General features: G+C 35.7%; 6 protein-coding genes across 6 annotated transcripts; all 6 read left to right on the forward strand.

Moving 5' to 3' along the window:
- The first annotated feature begins 3,680 nt into the window (after nt 1–3,680).
- On the forward strand, nt 3,681–6,857 carry EV154DRAFT_93006 (P-loop containing nucleoside triphosphate hydrolase protein). The gene is made up of 7 exons (XM_051607844.1): nt 3,681–3,942; nt 4,014–4,220; nt 4,297–4,617; nt 4,690–5,497; nt 5,558–6,099; nt 6,170–6,239; nt 6,322–6,857. The coding sequence occupies exons 1-7, from the start codon at nt 3,926–3,928 to the stop codon at nt 6,802–6,804; spliced, it is 2,448 nt and encodes an 815-aa protein (XP_051451793.1). The 5' UTR covers nt 3,681–3,925; the 3' UTR covers nt 6,805–6,857.
- A 594-nt stretch (nt 6,858–7,451) lies between these two features.
- Nucleotides 7,452–8,597, forward strand: EV154DRAFT_540520 (major facilitator superfamily domain-containing protein; the record flags this gene model as incomplete). The annotated part of the gene is made up of 3 exons (XM_051604420.1): nt 7,452–7,504; nt 7,571–8,400; nt 8,464–8,597. The coding sequence occupies 3 exons, from the start codon at nt 7,452–7,454 to the stop codon at nt 8,595–8,597; spliced, it is 1,017 nt and encodes a 338-aa protein (XP_051451794.1).
- A 3,709-nt stretch (nt 8,598–12,306) lies between these two features.
- EV154DRAFT_393233 (SH3 domain-containing protein) lies at nt 12,307–12,843 on the forward strand (the record flags this gene model as incomplete). The annotated part of the gene is made up of 3 exons (XM_051595137.1): nt 12,307–12,443; nt 12,505–12,592; nt 12,649–12,843. Coding segments are annotated over 3 exons (420 nt in total), but the record flags the coding sequence as incomplete, so codon positions are not given.
- A 479-nt stretch (nt 12,844–13,322) lies between these two features.
- Nucleotides 13,323–15,817, forward strand: EV154DRAFT_430695 (ras guanine nucleotide exchange factor domain-containing protein; the record flags this gene model as incomplete). Its single annotated transcript, XM_051596553.1, has 2 exons — nt 13,323–15,688; nt 15,763–15,817. 2 exons carry the CDS (start codon nt 13,323–13,325, stop codon nt 15,815–15,817), a joined length of 2,421 nt encoding a protein of 806 aa, XP_051451796.1.
- EV154DRAFT_546046 (WD40-repeat-containing domain protein) lies at nt 15,797–19,398 on the forward strand. The gene is made up of 5 exons (XM_051604681.1): nt 15,797–15,874; nt 16,001–16,423; nt 16,484–17,152; nt 17,222–17,448; nt 19,260–19,398. The coding sequence occupies exons 1-5, from the start codon at nt 15,831–15,833 to the stop codon at nt 19,277–19,279; spliced, it is 1,383 nt and encodes a 460-aa protein (XP_051451797.1). The 5' UTR covers nt 15,797–15,830; the 3' UTR covers nt 19,280–19,398.
- A 1,343-nt stretch (nt 19,399–20,741) lies between these two features.
- Nucleotides 20,742–20,960, forward strand: EV154DRAFT_388412 (uncharacterized protein; the record flags this gene model as incomplete). Its single annotated transcript, XM_051595070.1, has 1 exon — nt 20,742–20,960. A coding segment is annotated over one exon (219 nt), but the record flags the coding sequence as incomplete, so codon positions are not given.
- Nucleotides 20,961–21,045: the final 85 nt, after the last annotated feature.

Raw genomic sequence — 21,045 nt, forward strand, 5'->3', positions numbered from 1 at the left:
CTCTTTCCTTCTTTTGTAATATAATATTAACAAATTGGCGCAGTCTATTTCCAAAATGAGCTTTAATATTGTTATGGTAAGCCGTTTGGATTTTGGTACATTCATACAATGCTATTTGCTGAGCATTTGGTAAGCTGGGAGGAGTATAATTAGCATCTTGAAAGTAAGCCTCTTTGTATTTTGCTATCAATTGCCTATTTTTTTTTGTTACAGGCTTTAATCTTGTGTTTCGAGTTTTTGAAAGTGTAAGACTTAAAAAAACTTCTACAAAAAAATCTTTTTCAACAAAGCCTTTTAAAGTAAAAGTTTCGCTTGCTGCCAATTCTTGTAAATAGATGTACTTTGTGAAGGCAAAGGTGTGTGTAATCAATGAATTAGTAGTTTTAACCAAATCATACAATGGCTGTAAATACAACGGCTTCCAAATGTTCTTCGCAGTTGTTTTAACTGTAATAACGCGCTTGCTTATTTTTTCAGAATCTCTCGCAGTGACACTGGTACTTGATTTTGATGCTGTTATGAATACTTCAGGCGTAGGACTTCGCTTACTTGCAACAGGGCGTCGCTTACTTACTGAAGAACTTGACTCGGCAACAGTAAATTCGGATCCGTACTTGGAACCACCACGACTTCGTAATGTATGTATTGCAGGCGGGGACTCATTAAAGTCGTCACTGCTATAATCTATCAAATTGTCGCTGACAACATTTCTAATAGAATCAGGAATACCAATGGTACTTGTAATATCAGGTTCATGTTCGGCTGCCTTGCCTTTCCCTTTAAACTTCTTTTGGGAATCAATATATGGGGTATTTTCCCGACCTATAAGAAAGGGTAATTAAACATCACGTAAGTTTTCTATCAAAATAAGACTTGGCAATGTAACATACTTCGTCTCTTCCGTCCCAAAATCGGTGGTTGAAAGTCATCGTCCGAGCTATCATTTTGAGTTTCTTTTTTATAATAGAATCAGTTTTTTGGTTACATTTCCATCAAATATCATACATATACGTTACCTTTCATAGCTTAAACTGAATAAAAGAATGAAGAGAGAAAAAAAGATTAAAAAAAAAGTATCTATCACAATTTTTACACTTAAAATCCAGATGTTTTAGCTTACCTTTTTTGAAAAAAAAAAAAAAAAAAAAAAAAAAAAAAATCAGACTGATTGATTACATGTAGAAAACCCCTGCCGATTTATGCTATGAGCTTATTTTATGTTAACAGCAGAAAGGCGTTTAACTTCAATTTTTTTTGGCTTTGTGGCAGGTACTCTAATCTCAATATTCACAACGCCGATTACAGATATTTTCAATTAAGATCGTTGAATTATAGCCCTGGAGGTTGGTGTTTCAACTACTATTGTGTTTCCTTTAGTCGATCTATCTGTTGGTGGTCTCATAATAATATCAACTACAAATATACAACTACTCAGTAGTCCACATCGGTCTAAGACTATTTTTTGAGCCATTGTTCTCTTGAATTTCTACGTCAATTTCCCCGATATCTCTGGAAGTGAATTCATCACGTATTGATGATTAACGTGCCTGCCATTAATCCAGTGAAGTCAGCATTACTGTCTTTTGGGGCTCTCTATCTCATTAATAAAATCCATTGCTTCAAATCCATCCTCTTGATAAACACCTTCTTGTTCATTTTCTTTAAATAGTGTTAAGCTCGAAGTAGTTTTAAGAATAGCAAAGAAATATAATTTTATTGTTTGCAATTACACTGTACATCATATGTCAAGCTCAATCATTTTTTCGGTGGTCATGACGAGGGCAAAGCATAATTTGACTATCATTGGAGATACTCAAACCTTGCTTAGTGAAGGATAAATCGAAAGTAGAGGTTATAAACCTTTGCTCATGTCGCCCTTTTCATCATTTCTAAATCCTATTGAGGAGTGCTGGTCCAAGATCAAGAAGCACATCAAAAGAAATCCGCTTTCCACTTTGGACACTTTAACCCCAAGAATCAAGGCAGCCTGTGAGACTATTACCACGGAAAATTGTAATGGTTGGATACGGCACTCTGAAACGTACTGGGATAAATGCCTCAACAAAGAATCAAAACTAGTTTAAACTTTTACTTGTCTGAATTTTTGTTATCATATTTCTGGAAATAGTTTCCCTTTGTCTGAATAATTTTTTACGTTTGTCTGAAAATATTTTTTTTAGTCTGAATTTTTTTTTGAGCTTGTCTGAAAATAATTTTCATTTGTCTGAATTTAAAGTGATAATACTGTATGTAAAAAAAAAAAATGAAGCTTACCAGAGAATAAACTCTTTTGACTTACCCCAGTGCTTACTTTTTGTACGATATTTTCTCTCTTTCTTCCATTCAACCATATTACATTTTAATGACCCGTGGATACGGACACGACGGTTTTTATCTAAAGCTTTAATGTTTGCCTCGCCGTAGTTTATCCAATTTATTTTTAGCCACCTTGAAACTGTAAGAATCAAAAAAGTAAGGGCATGTTAACAATGGCGTACTGCGTATAATTGATATACTGCTGAGGGTGATGTAGTTTTGTTGAAGAGATGTTGATTGTAACATCCTTGGTTTCTTGATAAATATCTCGTACACTTTCATTCCTTCTACGGTACCGGAATCATAATATTACTTTGTGTTATTAAGCGGCATGTGTCATCATTTCAGTGGTATGAAGTAAAAGTATCTCCTTTAGGTAGGCTCAAAAGTTCTTTTAAACAACTTTTTGTTACGCCAGTCGATAAATCACAAGAATTACTAAAAAAAAAAAAAAAAAAAAAATCTAAAACGGAAATGGTAATAAGCAGCCCAATAGCGAAATAAATTGTCTCTCGGACTCATCTGAGTAAAAGAAAAAAACTAATATTCTGAGTCAGTCTGGCATGATGAATCGTCATTTTATACTTGTTGACGTGATTAAAGCAAATAGCTAAGATTAACTTTTCTCTCTCTTGTTCTCGTTAATTTTTTTTTTTTTTCGGTCTGTTACTATAAGCAGTGGCAAAAGTTTCGTAAGGCGTACTGACAGGTTGGCAGGCCGTTGAGTAACTCGCCTATATCTACACCATCATAAATGAGAGTGTAATATGTTTCTTAAACCCGGGTGTTTTTAATGAAATTGATCGATAGTACTTTCACCATACAAGAGTCTGCAATTTGTGTAGTTACATATTCATGGTATCCAATGGCTTTGTGGATGTGATCAAAAACCGAGTTTGTAAGTCTCTAAATGATATGTTCAGGTCCATAAGATACCGATATAGTAACTAATATAGAGTGACCTGTACTCAATACGATTGCATTTCCGATTTAAAGTTTATAAAGTCCTGTCTTACAATATACTTTGTTTTACATCAGTCTGAATGTTATTTTTTTTTCTATTGTTGTCTGAAATATTTCTAAAAAGAGGATCGCCGATACCAATGAACAGTCGAATCTGAGCTTGAACCTTACTCCTTTTTACTGCATGTTTCCTTTTGATCAGGACTACGTGGGATCACATGGCCGGCTATGGTACAATTGTACGAGATTGACAGAACGACCTTAGATATTTGATTTCCCGGTCCTTTTTTTGGTCATTTGATAGATAAAAAACTCCCATTGTTTGCGTAGTTTAAAAGTGAAGTAAACAAACAATAGACATGAATTCTTTTTACAGGAGGAGTAACATGATATACAAACGTATTTTTTTTTTAAAAAAAGAGTGCGAGGGAGAGCAGACGATACAAACAAAAACTTTGACAAGTATAATAGACTTCAGCCACACAACCATAAACCAAACAAAAAAAAAAAAACTTTCAAACTACGTCTTTGAGTGGGAAATCCTTTTGCACACACGACACAAAACCTAATTTAGTTTGTTTACACTTTTTTTTTCTCTTTTATTGTTTTTTCATTTCCTTCAAAAATCCAACAAAAAAAAAAAAAAATGTCAGTGACAGTAAGGTAAAAAAAAAAAAAAAAAAAAAAAAAATAGAAGTAAGGCAACGAAAATTAAATGCCTTTTATTCCTTAAGAGTGGCTTTGCGTGTACGGCCTTTCAACGAAAAAGAAAAAGACAACAATAAGCTTATTACATTTATACCAGAACAACCACAACAAATTAAAATTGGTCAGGATCGTCCTCAAAGCTACACATTTGACTACGTCTATCCACCTGAAATCAGCCAATCACACGTGTATAACTCTTGCATACAACCTCTATTTGATCAATTTACCGAAGGGTAAAAGAACAAAGAAAAAAAAAAGATTTTATTTTCATTTATTTTAAACCTCCTACCTATTATGGGCTTATTTTAGATACAATGCCACCATTTTAGCATATGGTCAAACAGGCAGCGGAAAGACCTATAGTATGGGTACTTCAACACGATCCGATACAGCCAATCAAGGTATCGTACCTCGTTTTACCGAAAACCTATTCGAATGGATTCAAAATCAAGGCGATCCAACCAAATTCAAGGTCAAGGTATCCTTTTTAGAACTGTATCACGAAGATATTATCGACCTTTTAAATACAAATACCGCCGCCTCCGTCAATATTCGTGAAGATGTCTTTGGAAACATATCTTGGTCTGGCGTACATGAACAATCTGTAGGCAACGCTGCAGATCTTTTAAGGTATACACACACATACATAGCAACATCTTTATTTGGATATATTCTTATATTTTTTTAAAAAAAAAAAAAAAGTTGTTTAGATTTAGGTTCGAATTCACGTACAACCGCTTCAACTGATATGAACAGCAGTTCATCACGATCCCATGCTATTTTTACGGTCACCTTGGTTCAGCAATTAGAACAATCGGTCATCCATTCTAAATTTCATTTTGTAGATTTAGCAGGCTCTGAACGATTAAAACGAACCAACGCAAAGGGAGACCGAGCACGCGAGGGTATCTCAATTAATTCAGGTCTCCTAGCTTTAGGCAACGTCATTTCTGCTTTGGGGGATGAAAAGAAGAGAAAGTCAAAAAGTAGTCATGTCCCTTACCGAAATTCCAAGTTGACACGACTCTTGCAGGATAGTTTGGGTGGCAATAGTCAAACACTAATGCTAGCGTGTGTATCTCCTGCTGATTCCAACGCCAATGAAACCACCAGTACTTTGAAGTATGCCAATCGTGCCAAAAATATCACTAATCGTGTGGTCATCAATCAGCAGTTATCAGAAGTAGATACCATGAAGGTTGAAATTGCACGATTGAGACAAGAGATACAAATTAATGATGCCTTTATGAAGGAAGTTCATTTGGAGTTAGATGATTTAAGAGCCAAAAATAATGCATTATCATCTAGGGGAGAGGCCAATAACGAAAATGTTGTTGATGATGATGATGGTATTACTTTGATTGGTTCCAACAGCTCTAGTAAGCCTGTCAAATCTACCAGTTCAAAACGCAAAACCTATACCAAGAAGAAGCAAGTCAATGTCGTCTTTTCATTGGATAAACAAAGATCACGAAACAAAAAGGAAGCTTTATTCATCAAACAAATGAAAGCAGTAAGAGTTGATATTCTCCCTTTTACCCAATATGTAGACTAACTTTCTCTTTTGCAGAATGATAACATACCAACGGATCCTTTATTCATCAAAATGTTGAACATGTTTCAGACAAGTGTCAAAGAACAAAAGGCATTGATACAACAATTAGAGCAACAACCTATTCAATCTGAAAGTTTAAACTCCTTACCACCACCCCCTCCTCTTCTTCCTGTTATCAATATCACGAAAAAAAATAATAAACCTAGTCTCATGAAGCAACCCAATACCATCCATATCCCACAACAACAACAACAACACGAGACCACACACCGTTTAACAATGGTTGTAGAAGAAAACCAAGCTATGCCTATGCAATTAAAGCAAATCGCCATGCATGTCAAAAAAGCCCTTACCTATTTAACTGAGAATAGTCCCACCATGCAACAAGTAAAACTCGCATTAAATCGAATTCATGTTATTTGCAACACAAGCAGGTCCACCAAGTCCGTAACTACAACAACAACCAAAAGTAGCGAAGTCGTTATCAAGCGACCCGCCATGACTGCAATCTCTAATAAACGTATAAATATTGCAGATAGTCATCGAGAAATTCAAAGGTAACTATAAACCGAAAGTGTATGCAGATGCATAAACGCTAACTTCATTTTCTTTTTTCTTTTTTAAAAGAATAATAGCATTTGATAATATCAAATCCAATGCGTTCTGTACAGAAATGTTAAAGACACTTAAACAAAAGGTAAAAACTTGAGGGGAAGAATGTGTTTGATCCATTGCCTTTTTTATTCACGACCTTTTTTTTTTTTTTGCTCTTTGTGTAGAAATTGACACTGATACGAGAACAAAAAGACTTATTAAAAGAACGAAAATCCATGCTAAAAGAATTTTATCAAGATGATTATGCGGATCAACAACAAAACCAACAATACATGGATGAACGTATTGATATCATTACGTTGGAAGCGGATTTTATCACTGAACAAATTAAATTATTACAACCCACCATTACAAGCCATAAGATTGAAAAGAATCTAATTGATGTATTGAAACCTTTAAAAGAACAAGATCTTCGATCGCTGCTATTTATGATGATCCAGCACGACTTGATCTCTTCTAATATTACAGAACAGTTGCATCAGCTAAAATCAAGTGCGTTGGAGAGATACCAACAAAGTCTGATTCAGTTGAGGAGAGATCATGGCGATGGTATACATATGAACACTCAAGTATTAATGGACTTGATGAAATCACCTATTAAATGCTTATCGAATGGCTTGGTCTTGATGAATTCTGTAAAACCGTAGTTTTGATTGGGCAAATCGAGGTGAGACGAAATAAAGTTTTTTTTTTTTTTAAAAAAAAAAAAGAAAATTCTGGATTTGTGCAATTTCACTTTTTTTTTTTTCTTCTTTATCTTTTTCTTGTTTTTAAAAAAATGACATACTGGGGAACTTTATTCAAATTAAAGATACCTGTGAGATCTGATCCTCGTAATTTACCACAATGGAGAAAACGACTCCTATTGGGTCTCGTTTGTTTTATTGCCATTATCCCTGGATTTTGTTCCACCATTTATGTAAAGCTCCCTTTTTTTATTTTTGACAACAATGATTTGGTACTTATAATTCGCAGTTACCTGCACTAGAAGCAATTATGCTGGAATTAGAAAGTCCTTCCATCATGGTGACACTCAGTAATTCTTTATTCATGTTATTTATGGGTATTGCTGTAAGATAGAAAAGTACAATACTTTTCTGCTGTCCTCACTAACAAAACAAAGGGGGACCCTTTCCCTTTTTTTTTTTTTTTTTTGCTTTTGTAGCCTATTTTTTATAGCAGCATCAGTGATCACTGGAAAATTCGACGATCCGTTTATTTCTTTTCGATAATCATTTACACCGTGGGCTCATTAGCTGCCGTCTTCGCCAACAGCATTAATGTCTTACTTGGCATGCGAATCTTGCAAGCCATTGGTATTTCTTCAGCCTGGGCTATTGGAGCAGGGTAAAAAAAAAAAAAAAAAAATCAGCTAGTGAATGATGAGAGAAAAAAAAGTTGACATGTTAATAGGTCTGTCGCCGATATTTATGAAGTTCACGAAAGAGGCAATGCATTGGGTATTTATTTTACCGGACAATTCGCCGGGCCTTTATTTGGACCTATTTTTGGAGGCTATTTAGTTGAAAGATGGGGATGGAGATCTGTATTTTGGTTATTGTTTGTGTTTGGATGTATTCTTTTACTGTTGGTGTTTTTCGCAATGGAAGAAACATACCGCGAAGAATCCGTGTGGGGTAAAGATGGTACGGAGGAGACGAATATCAATGAAAAGCAGGAAACGGATTCGACTATTGTTGAAACCAAACGCATGAATCCATTGGCCTCTTTAGCCTTATTACGACACCCATTTGTATTGGTCTTTTCGATGGCAACTGGATTTGCGTTTGGTGGTATGTTTGCCATTGAGAATATGCTGCCTTCTTTATACACAAACGTTTACGGATTGTCTTCCGGTTTGGTGGGACTTACGTTTATTTCACCTGGATTAGGTGAAGTCATCGGTTCCTTGATCTCTGGTAAATTATCTGATATATTTTTGAACCGTGCACGAGCAAAACGTGATGGCGTTGCTTTACCCGAAGATAGATTAGCACCCAATGTGTGGCCTGCTGCCTTTATCTTGAACCCACTTTCATTCTTTTTATGGGGTTGGCCTATTCAATTTGGATGGAGTATTTGGGTATCCATTATCATGTTTGGTGTACAATGTTTTGCCATGGTTCAGGTGTTTAACCCTGCCATGTCTTATTTAGTTGATGCTGTAGCTGAACGCGGAGCTAGTGTCACTGCAGCTGCAAATCTCGTAAGAATGATTTGGTCCTGTGTTCTTAGTTTAATTGGTAAAGCAAACAAACTCTATTGTTCTCTCCTTTTTTTGTACTCATCGTTTTCCTTTTCTTTAGCAAATCCAATGACAGAAGCAGTGGGACCAGGTTGGGTAACATTCTTTTTTGGCATGCTTAATTTTGTTTGGGCATTTTTATTATTATTGATGAAACTGAAGGGACCGAAAATCCGTGCGTACTCTGGATATTAACATAGAATCCTAATTTATTATACCACCTTTTCTCCGTGATAAAGTATTTAAAACATATAATTTGATAAATGAACGTGATACGTACTACCATTTTTGACATACAACAACTGAATAGCTTTTAATTGATACAAAACCTGTTGCGAGGTGTAACATCAGTGCCACCCAAGGTACACTGTTCTTTTGCATTAATTGTACAGGCGATCTTGATTCATGAGAATGCTTCAAAAAAGCTACATCACACGTATCTGCACACTTTAGACATACACATATTTTTATGACGAATACCCTTCGTATTTTTTAAAGCTATGTAAAATCCGAGAAATTATGTGCCACACTTAAACATTATTACGTACACTTCATAAAGTATCGTGCTTGAAGAAAAAATTTTACCTGCTTTACGCGTTGAATGCATCTACTAATTGTTACTAGCCAATGGGCCCATAATTTATAACCAAAGTTCTCAAAATTTTCTTTCACCAAATCGCTTTGTTCTCAACCGTTTGTTGTAAGGGTAATTGAAAGCATTAGACAGTTGCTTGATGTATTTGAAGGGATTCATGTTTATTCCATGTCAGAATATAAGACAAATGCATGGGGTACAGGTGAGACTTTTTGTCTTTTCATAAAAAGCTCTTTATCAAATGAGTCAGTCCCATCACAATTAGAAGACAAGAGAATAATTGTTTTTTTTTGGAGACAACTCATGCATGAGAATCAAAAAAAAAAAAAAGAGGTCACAATATTATTTGTTTTTCATTTTCATTAAATTTAAATAGGGCCAAAAGTCTAATCATTCAACACTTCCCGATGCTGTCACTGGAGAAACTCCCCATTAGTTGAAAATTGCTGATCCACTCGTAATCGTACTTTGCTGATGCGCTCGTTTCGTACTTGCTGATGCGCTCGTTTCGTACTTGCTGATGCGCTCGTTTCGTTCTTGCTGATGCGCTCGTTTCGTACTTGCTGGTGCGCTCGTTTTGTTCTTGCTGATGCGCTCGTTTCGTATTTGCTGATCCAATGGGAAGCCACCCGCCCGTTTCAACACGCCCGAAAGCAGGAAGTGGATTAGAACTTTCAGCCCAGTTCAAAAAATTATACGATAACCCTACCGAAGTAGTTGGTGATTACCGCATCAAATGCTAGGCATAAGAGAATTGAGGGGAAAAAAAAAAAGGAGAAAATGGTCCCTTTTTATACCATTTTTTTCATGCAAAAATTATTTTTTGTTAAGTGACTTTTCGTGACTTGACATGACGTGAAGATTGATACTTTTCCCTTAAACGAAAAGTAAACAAAAGCGCATGATAGAACGGCCAAATCAAGTTTTTTTTTATATAATCATTCATGAGTGATATATGTTGTGAATAGCGATTTGGAAATTAGAATAAAATGATAAAAAGAAAAAACAGCGAGTCAAAACTAAGATCTATTTTATTACAAAAAATTAACAGAAGAAAAAAACTAAGGAGCATCCGCGATTATTTATCTTATTTTTGTTTACGAATCTTATGATTATTATGTAATTTATGATTATTTATGGGAAAGTTTATTCTGTTAATTGGAGGTGGATTCTGCAGTCTCTTCTTGGTTATAGCTGCAATCACTACAATATAAAAATAACAGAATGAGAAGTAGTCGCCATATTTCGTTATACACTAAGATACATTCTTTGATTTTAGGACTGTGTGTAACCTATCCATCTCCTCAGACATTATCAAAGCAATGCATAAAATACCATGTTACGCACATGGATCGAATCAGCAATTGTCACTGAGATGAATGGTAGTGTTTTTAATTGGTAAATGATTGAAATTCAAAAGTTGTTTACGCACAACTTCCATGATGAAAGCATTGTTTACCTCACTGTTTTAATCTCAGAAAAGGATTATTTTTATTTAGTTATGACAAAAAGCCATAAGTGTGTTCCAGATATTCCGTGAAAAAGGTAGCAAAAGGATGTTCATCTTTGGATGAGCGATATAAAGCTTAGGCTTATAATTTTATTGCTTCCTATTAGCTCTTCCTAGATATATTTCTAGCAAAAGTAGAAGTGTGTGTCCTATTTTTTCCTTTGTCTAACGAAGCTTTATTTATACAGAGAGTATAAATAAACACTTTGTGGGCGTTAATTGTGTAGGTGGCCTTTTTTTATATCCAGTTTACATCTTGACTGATTTTTTTGCTACTGGGAAGAATAAATAAAGCCATACAACTTACAAAGTTATCTCCTTGGCAACAGTCATAATAATAACTGACAATGGTGTTTTATTTCGTAACAAAGGATAGTTTAGTACAAAGGAGATCAGGATTCTTATCATATGCGACATGTTTTCCTCAATGGTTTTCCGTTGATTCGTTTAACTGAGAAGACAAGGACATGTAATAAAAACCTTCAAGTTCTAACATGTACAATGATTTACCAGCAGAGCAGAAAAAAAAATGGGGTATCAATTGCATCTGCCATGCGTTGGATATTTGTTTTACCGAGACTTTTTGGGCGGGGCCTTTATATTCTATTATGGTGGCGTGAGCTATTTTTGGCTGAAAAAAAAAAAAGAAAAAAAAAAAAAAGAAAGAAAGAAAGAAAAGGTGGCAAGAAGAAGAATGATTCGCACTATGGTTAAGATTAACTGGATTCCGTCCCATTGTGAAGACCTTTTAGTGATGGTGTTGTATACAAAAAGTTATTCCTCGCCAATTTTATTGGATGGTTGATCTTTTTAATTCTAAAAAATATTTATCAGGCAAATGATATTTTTGAACTCGCGCAATAAGTGTTCGATTTTGCCCGAGGATCGGTTTCATTCTGCCATTCTTTGGCGAGGCTCTTTCATTCCCACTTTTCGGTTCCTTTTCTCTTTGAATCAAATTATTGGTATTTGGTGTTCATACTTGTATACCATAGCTGCCTATTTAGTAAATGTTGTGTTGGAGTCAAGTGTGTGCATGTGAGGATGTGTGATCAGTGTGACTATGGCCTCTACTCCACGTACGTAAGTGTGTGTTTGGCTTAATTGGTACCAAAAAAAACAAGGGAAAAAATATACTTTTTTGTATAGCCCAAATGCTAAAGAAAAAAAAATGAGTATGACCAAGTTCTTTTTTTGACATAGCTTTTTTTTTTTTTTGAATTTTATAAAAATGTATGAAATGACAGAAAAAGATGGCTTAACATATGTTTAAGCATTTTATTTGTCCTTTAAATTAATTTATGATGTAAAAACAATGAACCCGCTAGGTCCAGTTTTACGCACTGTCGGAGTGCCTTTTTTTTTTTTATTCATCTAAATCGATACACGTGGTACACAAGACAGTTTATTAAAAAAACTGACAACGTTATATAATTTTGTGGGATTGTTTGTTAGTAGAATGCGACAACAGGAAACGATGGGGAATCACCAAAATAGGCATACTCACGGTTGCTGAGGTTACTAGCTTGGAGTTGAGATCTCAATTGAACAATATTAACTCGTTTAGGTAAGAGAACATCGGTTCTTGAATGTAAAGAAACACCATGCGTTACACTCATGAGAAACAGTTGTGATCTTCAATTCCTTTTTTTTTTCTCTTTCTTCTTTTTAATGAAATATTAACCTATCGAAAACAAAAAAAAAATCATCACGAAAAAAAAAACAAAAAAAAACTTTAGTTGCAACCTTACTCTCTTCTTTTTTTTTTTGTTGTCGTTGTTTTCTCCTACAAAATAAATATGTCAAGTGTTCCCATTTTATGTAGAGTTCAGGCACTTTACCCATTCAAGTCAAACGATCCCTCATCGCTTTCTTTTAACCAAGATGACCTCATTGACGTTTTGAACAAACTACCTTCAGGCTGGTGGGACGGATTGTAAGTAGTCGTTTTTCTAGTGTGTGTGTGTCAGGAAAGATATGCTAAAATAACAAAATAGGTGTAATGAAACTCGAGGCTGGTTTCCTAGCAACTATGTTAAATTAATCGAGGAAGATTCAGATGAGGATGTGAGTAATAAACAGAGAGTCCGCTTTCTGTAAAATATAAAAATTTCCAACTCATCATTATTTAATTATAGGAGGAACCACCGAAAAATCAGTATCGACTTAGTCTAGCCTACCAACCTAACCATGACAATAAAGAGGAAGATAATGATCATTGGATTCTTCAACGAACAGAAGATGGAAGTGGATATTATCATTTGAATACAATTACGGGAGAAATGCGATTTGACAAGGAAGAAGTAGCAAAAGAAGAATCCATCTTGATGGTCGACAGCGGATCCGAATCAGATTATCGATCCAGCCACATGGATATGCCTTGGTCGTCGGATAACAGCACCTTGCATTCAATTGACGAAAAGGTAATTTTTTTTTTTTATATGAAATACTTTTTTAATATAGACTCATTTTTGTCCTAGCCTCAATGGGTACATCATGTTACACCGCACATTCAAAAGCAGGACACCATGGTAACAAAAAAAAAAAAAAAAAAAAAAAAAAAAACTAGGGGGTGGGGTTTCATTTTCTATAATATGCTTACATTTAAATGTAGGAACCTCCAAGAAAATCAGCTTCACGAAAACCTTCAATACGTAAAGCACCTTCACTGAACGATAATAACGAGCCTTTAGGCTGGACTAAACTCTCTGGCAGTATTGCCATTGCTGTGCATCAATTAATCACAGCAGCTAAGAGTGGTCACGACCATCTTTATTATGCCTGTTCCATCGCCATTGTTAATGCCATTCGTAACATGTTGATTGCCAGTAATACCATGGATAAAGATGCTGGACCCATCAGGGCGCATGGCACATTACGTTCGCATCATCGAGCCATGATGGCCAGCATGTCCAAACTGACGTTATCAGCACAAACCTTCCACTATTCATTTGATAATCAGGACAATGCTGTCAGTAAAATCTTGACGGAATCCAGTGAACTTTTATTGATGATTCGAAATTTTATCAATACGTGTCAAGATTTGAATTTACCCTTGGTGCCCACCGATCCTCAGTGGGTGGCTACCACAGATATCGCTGCTGCTAATGTGCAATCCGGTACACAACAACGATATAGCTTGCAAGTGAATTTAGCAGAGAATTTAGAGACGATGGGTACATGTATTCAAGATTCAGCAGAGACAATTATTAAATGTATTGCGGCCAGTACACCCAACACCACAACCGAAAAAATGTCATTGTCAGGTTTATTATTCACTCATTTTCGCAACTTGTCCAACCAAACGGGATTGTTTCTTGGCTATCTAGACGAAACGGATTTTTCAAGTGTACAGTTGGAACTGGAAATGAAGGATTTATTACTGGGGAAACAATCACTTGCGGATAGTTTAGGCGTCTTATTCTTTCAATTACAAGCATTGACAAATCAAGATACATCAACATTCGAGCATTGTTTACAACTAACGGAACAAGCAGCGGGTAGTCTGTATGAACCTATTGAATTGATTTGTGCCAGTGTTCTTGTATTGGCCAATAAGAACAGAAGCCGAAGTAATAGTAATGCTTCCTTCTTACACACCGAAAGTATCATTAAACCCCCCGTATTAGCAACTATGGATGAGGAAGTGATTGAAGAAGAAGATGAAGACGATGACTTGTTTTCAGAACTAGGTACAATGAATGGCACAGAGATATCCGAAGAAGAAGAGTTTGATCGTAAATTAATGATGGATCGACACAAGTCTGAAATTACCAGTAGCAGTAGTATGATACCCCCACCTCCCATGATACGATCCCAGACAGCCCCACCCTCTAAGAATTCAAATAACAAGATTAAGAAATTCTTTGGTGATGATGCACCTTTAGCAGCAGTAGCAGCAGCAGCACCCACTGTTCATGAACGACCTCATTTCTTACAATACGATTATGGGGTGAATGAAATTGTGTTTAATATGGAAGGCAATGTTAAAGGAGGTACATTACCTGCCCTTGTGGAACGTTTGACCATGCATGATTATCTGGACATGAATTTTATCAATACATTCTTATTGACATATAGATCATTTTGCAGTTCTGTGGATTTATTAAATCTGTTAGAAGCCAGATATAATCTACAGTGTCCTCCTGGATTAACACAGGAAGAATCCATCATGTGGGAAGAAAAGAAATTGAAATTGGTGCGATTACGTGTGTTCAACGTCTTGAAGAATTGGCTGGAATTATATTATAATGAAGACGATAGTATTCTATTGGACCGATTATTGGAATTTACACAGACCAACATTAAAGTCACCTTGAAATTCTCTAATGGACAATTGGAATCTTTAATTGAACGAAGAAGACAAGCAAATACGATGGACAATGGCGGATTAAAAAAGATGATTTTAACACTACCGGACCCACCAGAACCCATCTTACCAAGGAATCGACGTCGTTTTAAATTATTAGATATTGATGCGTTAGAAATGGCAAGACAATTGACGATTATGGATTTCAAATTATATAGTGCGATTAAACCAATTGAATGTTTGGATAAAGCTTGGTCTTCGCAGGAAGATGATCAAGTGGCTGATAATATTCGCGCTTCTATTGAATATTGTAATCAAGTGACATCTTGGGTGTCTGATGTGATTCTAAGTCAACATGACATCAAGAAACGTAGTGTGTTGATTAAATATTGGGTGCAAGTAGCAGAGAAATGTCGAATTCTCAACAACTTTAATACATGTATGGCAATTCTTTCAGCATTTGACAATAGTTCAGTGGGCAGATTAAAGCGTACATGGGAAGTGGTGGGAGCGCGCACAAATCAAACATTACAGCATATCCGTAAATTAATGGGTGCCAATCGAAATTTCACGGAATATCGAGCGATTATTCATTCGATCAATCCACCGTGTATACCCTTCCTGGGAATTTACTTGCAAGATTTAACCTTTATTGAAGATGGCAATGCCAATGAATTGAAGAAATCCAAGGAATTAATTAATTTTGCAAAACGAGCGAAAACAGCTGAAGTCATTCGAGAAATCCAACAATACCAATCTTCTTTATACCAATTAAAATCCGTAGAGGATTTACAAGAGTTTATTCGCTCCAATCTGAAAAGCACACGAGATGAAGAACAGCTGTACAAGGAGAGTTTAAAGCTAGAGCCAAGGTAAATCCATACATTTGCTGATCATATTTTCATTGTTCGGAGATAATAATTTTTTTTTTTTTTATTATAAATAGGGAACGCGAGGATGAAAAGATAACGCGTCTTTTACAAGAATCTGGATTTTTATAAATTACCATTAAAAATGTCCATGTCCGACTATGAAAAGCAACGTTTAGAAAATATAAAGTAATAAAACAATTTTTTTTTTTTGTTTTTTTTTTTTGCTGTGCGAAAGAAAAAAAGAAAAAAGAATGAACCCTTAATAATATTTAACCTACTCTCTCTTTCTCTCTTTCTATTCACTCACTATAGAGAAAATGAAGCTTTATTACGTCAATTAGAGATTCATAACATTGGTCGAACGAAGACGAAGAAGACACCTTTAAAACAACATAAACCTGTTGTAAAAAAGGAACCCAAATTACCTTCTCGTACCTCAGCACGTATTCGTGGTGAACCTCCCAAACGCCACTTAGACCTCGATGGTACCCCCGAACCCGAAGTGAAGAAGCCTAAAATTATTGAATCATTAGGATCAGACGATCAGGAAAAATTCCTGGGTCTCATGAAAAAGACTCTCATCCCTAACACCACACCCAAAGTAACAGTGAAGCAGGAACCCAACGATGAAGGCAAGACGCCTGACCAGGTTTTACAAAACCAACTTTCGGAATTAAAGATTCATCATGAATGGGCCACTGTGAAAGTCACTCCAAGTCGAACCAATGGCTGTTTGTAAGTTTGATCATATTATTGGGGGGGGGGGGTTATTTTATATTGATATCGCAATAATAGATTCCATCCCTCTGACTCAAAGATACTTGCGTGTGCTATTGACATTGATGGTCATTTAGGCTTCTGGGATGTCAAGAGCCAGGATGAGGAAGGTGAACCTGTGGTCTACAGCTACAAACCACATCGAAGAAACATTAGTGATTTCCATTTTAATCCTGTTGATCATTCCAAACTACTTACGTCTTCCTATGATGGTTTAATTCGTACATTTGATATGAATAAGGCAGTCTTTGACACTTGGACCGCTAAAGAAGAATACCCTATTACAAATTTCAGTCTTTCGAAAGATGGCCACAACATTTGGTTCTGTACTTCAGACGGTGATGTTGGTATGAAAGATAATAGAACAGATAAGAAAGAGACAGTATATAATATTCGAGACAAGAAGGTGGGTTGTATTGATTTAAATTCTGTGCATGAACATTTGTTGGCGGCTGGATCCAATGATCGTACCTGTACTATTTGGGACATCCGCATGTGGAACAAGAAGGCTGAACCCTTACAGTCATTGGAACATGGTTATTCTGTCACCGGGTGTGCATGGTCTCCAAAAGGAGACATGTTGGTTACCACGGCCTATGATGACTATATTCGTTTATTTACCTTGAATAAGGACATTCAAACCGTTGAATTAAAGTCCGCCATTCCTCATAACAACCACACTGGCAGGTAACTAAGGCAACCGTATCTTGTGTGAATAGATTTTTTTTTTCTTAAATGTTTATTATAAATATGTAGATGGGTAACTAATTTCCGTGCAAGATGGAATACCAACCCGAATGGATTAGAGACGCAACACTTTGTGATTGGTAATATGAAACAAACGATTGACATTTATTCGGGCGAAACAGGCAAAGAAATTGTCCAATTATATGATGGGGACCATATTACTGCAATTTCGGGCGTCTGTCAATTTCATCCGAGTACTACACAACCCATGGTATTGGCAGGCAATGCATCTGGACGTATGTTGTGTTATGATTAATGAGTTTTTTTTTTTAAGCGTTGCCAAAAAATAAACGATCTAAAAATTGAGACGGACTCCATTTGTTATTATTTTCATTCGTATCTTCTTTGGGATTCGCTTGTTGATGTTGTAGAGCAGTTTTTAACAGGATTTGTCTACGCTGTTCCATATGAGGTAAAGCGGGTTGTGCAATGAACGAAGAAGAAAAAGTACGAGTGTGCAGTGAAGGTTTGCTTTTCGCTTGTTGGCAACGTTTTAAACTCTCCATCATGGGATCTTGGTATTTTCGTACACATCGGTATTCTTTTCCCATCTTTTCCATTTCTCGAGTTAAGCGAATCATGTTTTTTGGGTGAGCAATGTTATTTTCATCATGAATTAAGCTTTGTTCTCGTTGTAGAAGGAGCTTTTGTTGTGTACGGGTCATACCCGTCGGTTGCTGAGTGGCAGCCACGGAAGCTACGTTACCAAGCTTCTTTTGTTGTTGTTGTTGTTGTTGTTGTTGGTTGGCATCGACAAACTGAGATTTCAATAAAGGCTTCTTTTGTACGGGCAAAGTGGGTGTCTTGGGTGGAGAAGAAGGTGCCTTGACTTGCACTTCTTCCACAGGGGTTGGTATCACAGGTGTCATCATGCTGAGTTTAGGTTCATTAGGAGTGGTGGTGGTACTCAATGTTAATTTCGTCAAGGACTTGTTTGATTGAGACCGTTTCATGGGTTTTTTTACTTCATCTTCTGCTTCCAAATTTGTATTACTGTGAGCTCTTGCCATGGGAGCTAATTTCGATACATGCACTCGACCACTGGATCGTCTTTTGACATGATGTCGAGTAGGTCTTTTATTTGTGGTCGTTGTCGTCAGTGTGGCACTACTAGTAGGAGAAGGTGGAAGGTCTCCGCCACCTACAGCAAACTTTTTGGATTTCTTTTCTTCGGTACCTGTCATTTGAACACAAAGGGGGGAAAAAAAAGAAAGATAGAAGGATTTTTTATTTTATTTGAAGTAACGGATATAAAAAAAAAAAACCTTAAAATTTGGACATGTCACCTGCGGGGGGCGGGGTGGGTTCGTATAGTATCTATATTTCTTAATGGAGTTAACAATTATGACAATATGTTACAGTAAACACACCAATGATGCTTACTCGGGTCAACTTTATATGGTTTCCGATTTTTTCATATTTTATTTATTTTTAGCGTTTGTCCCTAATATGCTCAAAAACTCCTCCCTTAAGTCTTCAGTAAAATCCACTGCTTAGCTTTTATTTGCGATCTGTATGTTGACAAATTTTGGGCTTGTGTGACATAACCTGCAAGCCGCACCATACACATGTAAAAGAAAATATTTTGTTAGTCCAAAAGCATGACTCTCCGTATGGGAACTTTTTTGGCTGTTTGAAAGCATACCAAATGAACAAACCATGTATTCACATGGAGTAAGAGCTCTTTTTTGTGTTCTCCATTATAGATTAAAGTTTTAGCATTTATATACGATGTGCACTTTTACTCTTTTGGGCACGTTTTATCCTCGGTTTATTGTGTTACTCTCACTAGTTGGACGGACCGGGCACCTAAATTATTGGTCAGTCTTAAAGGAAGGGAGTACACTAATGTCTGTACAATGATGCCAGTAAACCGTTTGGAGGATATAAGCATAATGCGATGATGAAATAACGACAGAGTTTAAAGTATGTTGACGACTATAAATATAAATGTTAGAATTTAGAACACTTTTTGAAAAAGCCTAAAGGTATTCAATCCTGATGTGTCAGGTCGATATGAGAAAACGTCGTTCCCATTTGTCTGCAGTAATATTTGTTTTGCAATAACATATGGCAATCCATGAAGTACCGTATGTCTCTTTAAAAATTCATACCTAATGTAATATTTTATTGAGCTGGTATGGTGTCATGCAAAATGTTGTCATTGCGTCAACAGCCAAATTTTCGTACAGTGATAAAAAAAAAAAAACTCATCTCATTCCAGCAAATAGACTATATAACTTGGTATAAGTAAAATGGCCTCTGTTTGGTCACAAGCCTGTATATAATGAATGGTGTGCAAAATACAATTACATGAGTCTTACGACTGCAGTAACCGCTCGAATAAAGGGTATTCGATATAAGGGTTTTTTCGATTTAAAGGTGGATCTTTAAAGAACACCTTCAATTCCCACATTACCATCACTAAACCACTATTCTATTTACGCTGCATTTTCAAATCCTCGTACTCTATATCTTGCTGAATAATACTGTTTTTTTGGGGGTTCACTTTCTTGATCAATCTTATTTGATAGTTCTATTTTCGCAGTAATGATCGTACTTCATAGATGATTGCTTTTTTTGTTATGTCTGTTCTACACTATTTTCATAAATTATTCGTGCACGCCTAGAATAAAATTTCAATCAGCGACGGAGTAAATACTCAATTAATTTGCCATGCATAGTATACAAACGAAATGAACGAAAGAGAAATATATCTGTTATCATTAAATGGGTATACTGTTTAAGTAGAAGAAAAAAATTTATCATATAGAAGGACCTGGATAAATGCCCTATTGTATGGGTATAATATAACTCATTTAAAGTCACTTCATCCAAAAGAATGGATATGGATGCACCAGATTTCCTTCCTTACCTGACACCCTGAAAAGGTATCTAGCCTGTTTTTTTTTGTCAACCCCAAAAACTAAACGACCAAAAGAGCTAAAAACGCTCATACAAGTACATGGCATTTACAGTTTTACTCGAAATAAATATTAACTTCATTGTATGTATTAAGGCTATCTGGAATTAGGTACCTATTAATTCCAATTTACTTTGAATGGCACATTTATTTTACGTTTGCTTTCGTATAATCTTTGAGCAATCCGAATTTTGCTATAATAAATATGAGGCATGTGCCTTCTTTCACAGGAGATAGGTATAAAATGAGAGCTAGAAAAAGTGCATTTATTATTGCTTCATGCGAATTTCATTGTTCTTTGTTTTTCTCCCTTTTTCTGAATAACAACAACAATAAATCTTATAAAAAAGTTTACCTCAATCCTTACTCAATTTTTATTTTCTCTTTCATTATTATTTTACGTATAACTATTTTTATTCTTATACTTATAACACTTTATACATAAAAGGTAAATATTGTAACAACCAATCCAAAACTGAGTGCCATTTATCTAACATGTTATTATAGAAAACTTCTTGCTTCAAATAACTGCTCTTTTTTTACCAACAAGGATTACGATAAATCCTTGACTGGTAACTCCAGGTACATCTGGAAGTAGTATGAGCACAGTTAGATAAAAAGTTTGGTGTCGAAGCTGTTTATGTCATTGGTAACTGGTCTGCTCCTTATACAAGATTTTATGAGCCCATTGGGGGACTTAAATTCCGTCGGATGCTTCAAAATGTTGGTAAAAGGGTGTACTTGATCGATGAATATAGAACAAGTCAGTGCTGCCCAGCCTGTGAACGTAGAAGTCTTAAAACATTTCGGATGGTCAATAACCCCCGCCCTCATAGACGAATAGCAAATCCTCGTTTAATTAGACATCGTCTCTTAAGGTATGTTAAATTTCACTTATTAATCACTTTCT

The sequence above is a fragment of the Mucor mucedo genome (genome assembly GCF_025094135.1).
Source record: "Mucor mucedo strain NRRL 3635 chromosome Unknown EV154scaffold_171, whole genome shotgun sequence".
NCBI lineage: Eukaryota > Fungi > Mucoromycota > Mucoromycetes > Mucorales > Mucoraceae > Mucor > Mucor mucedo.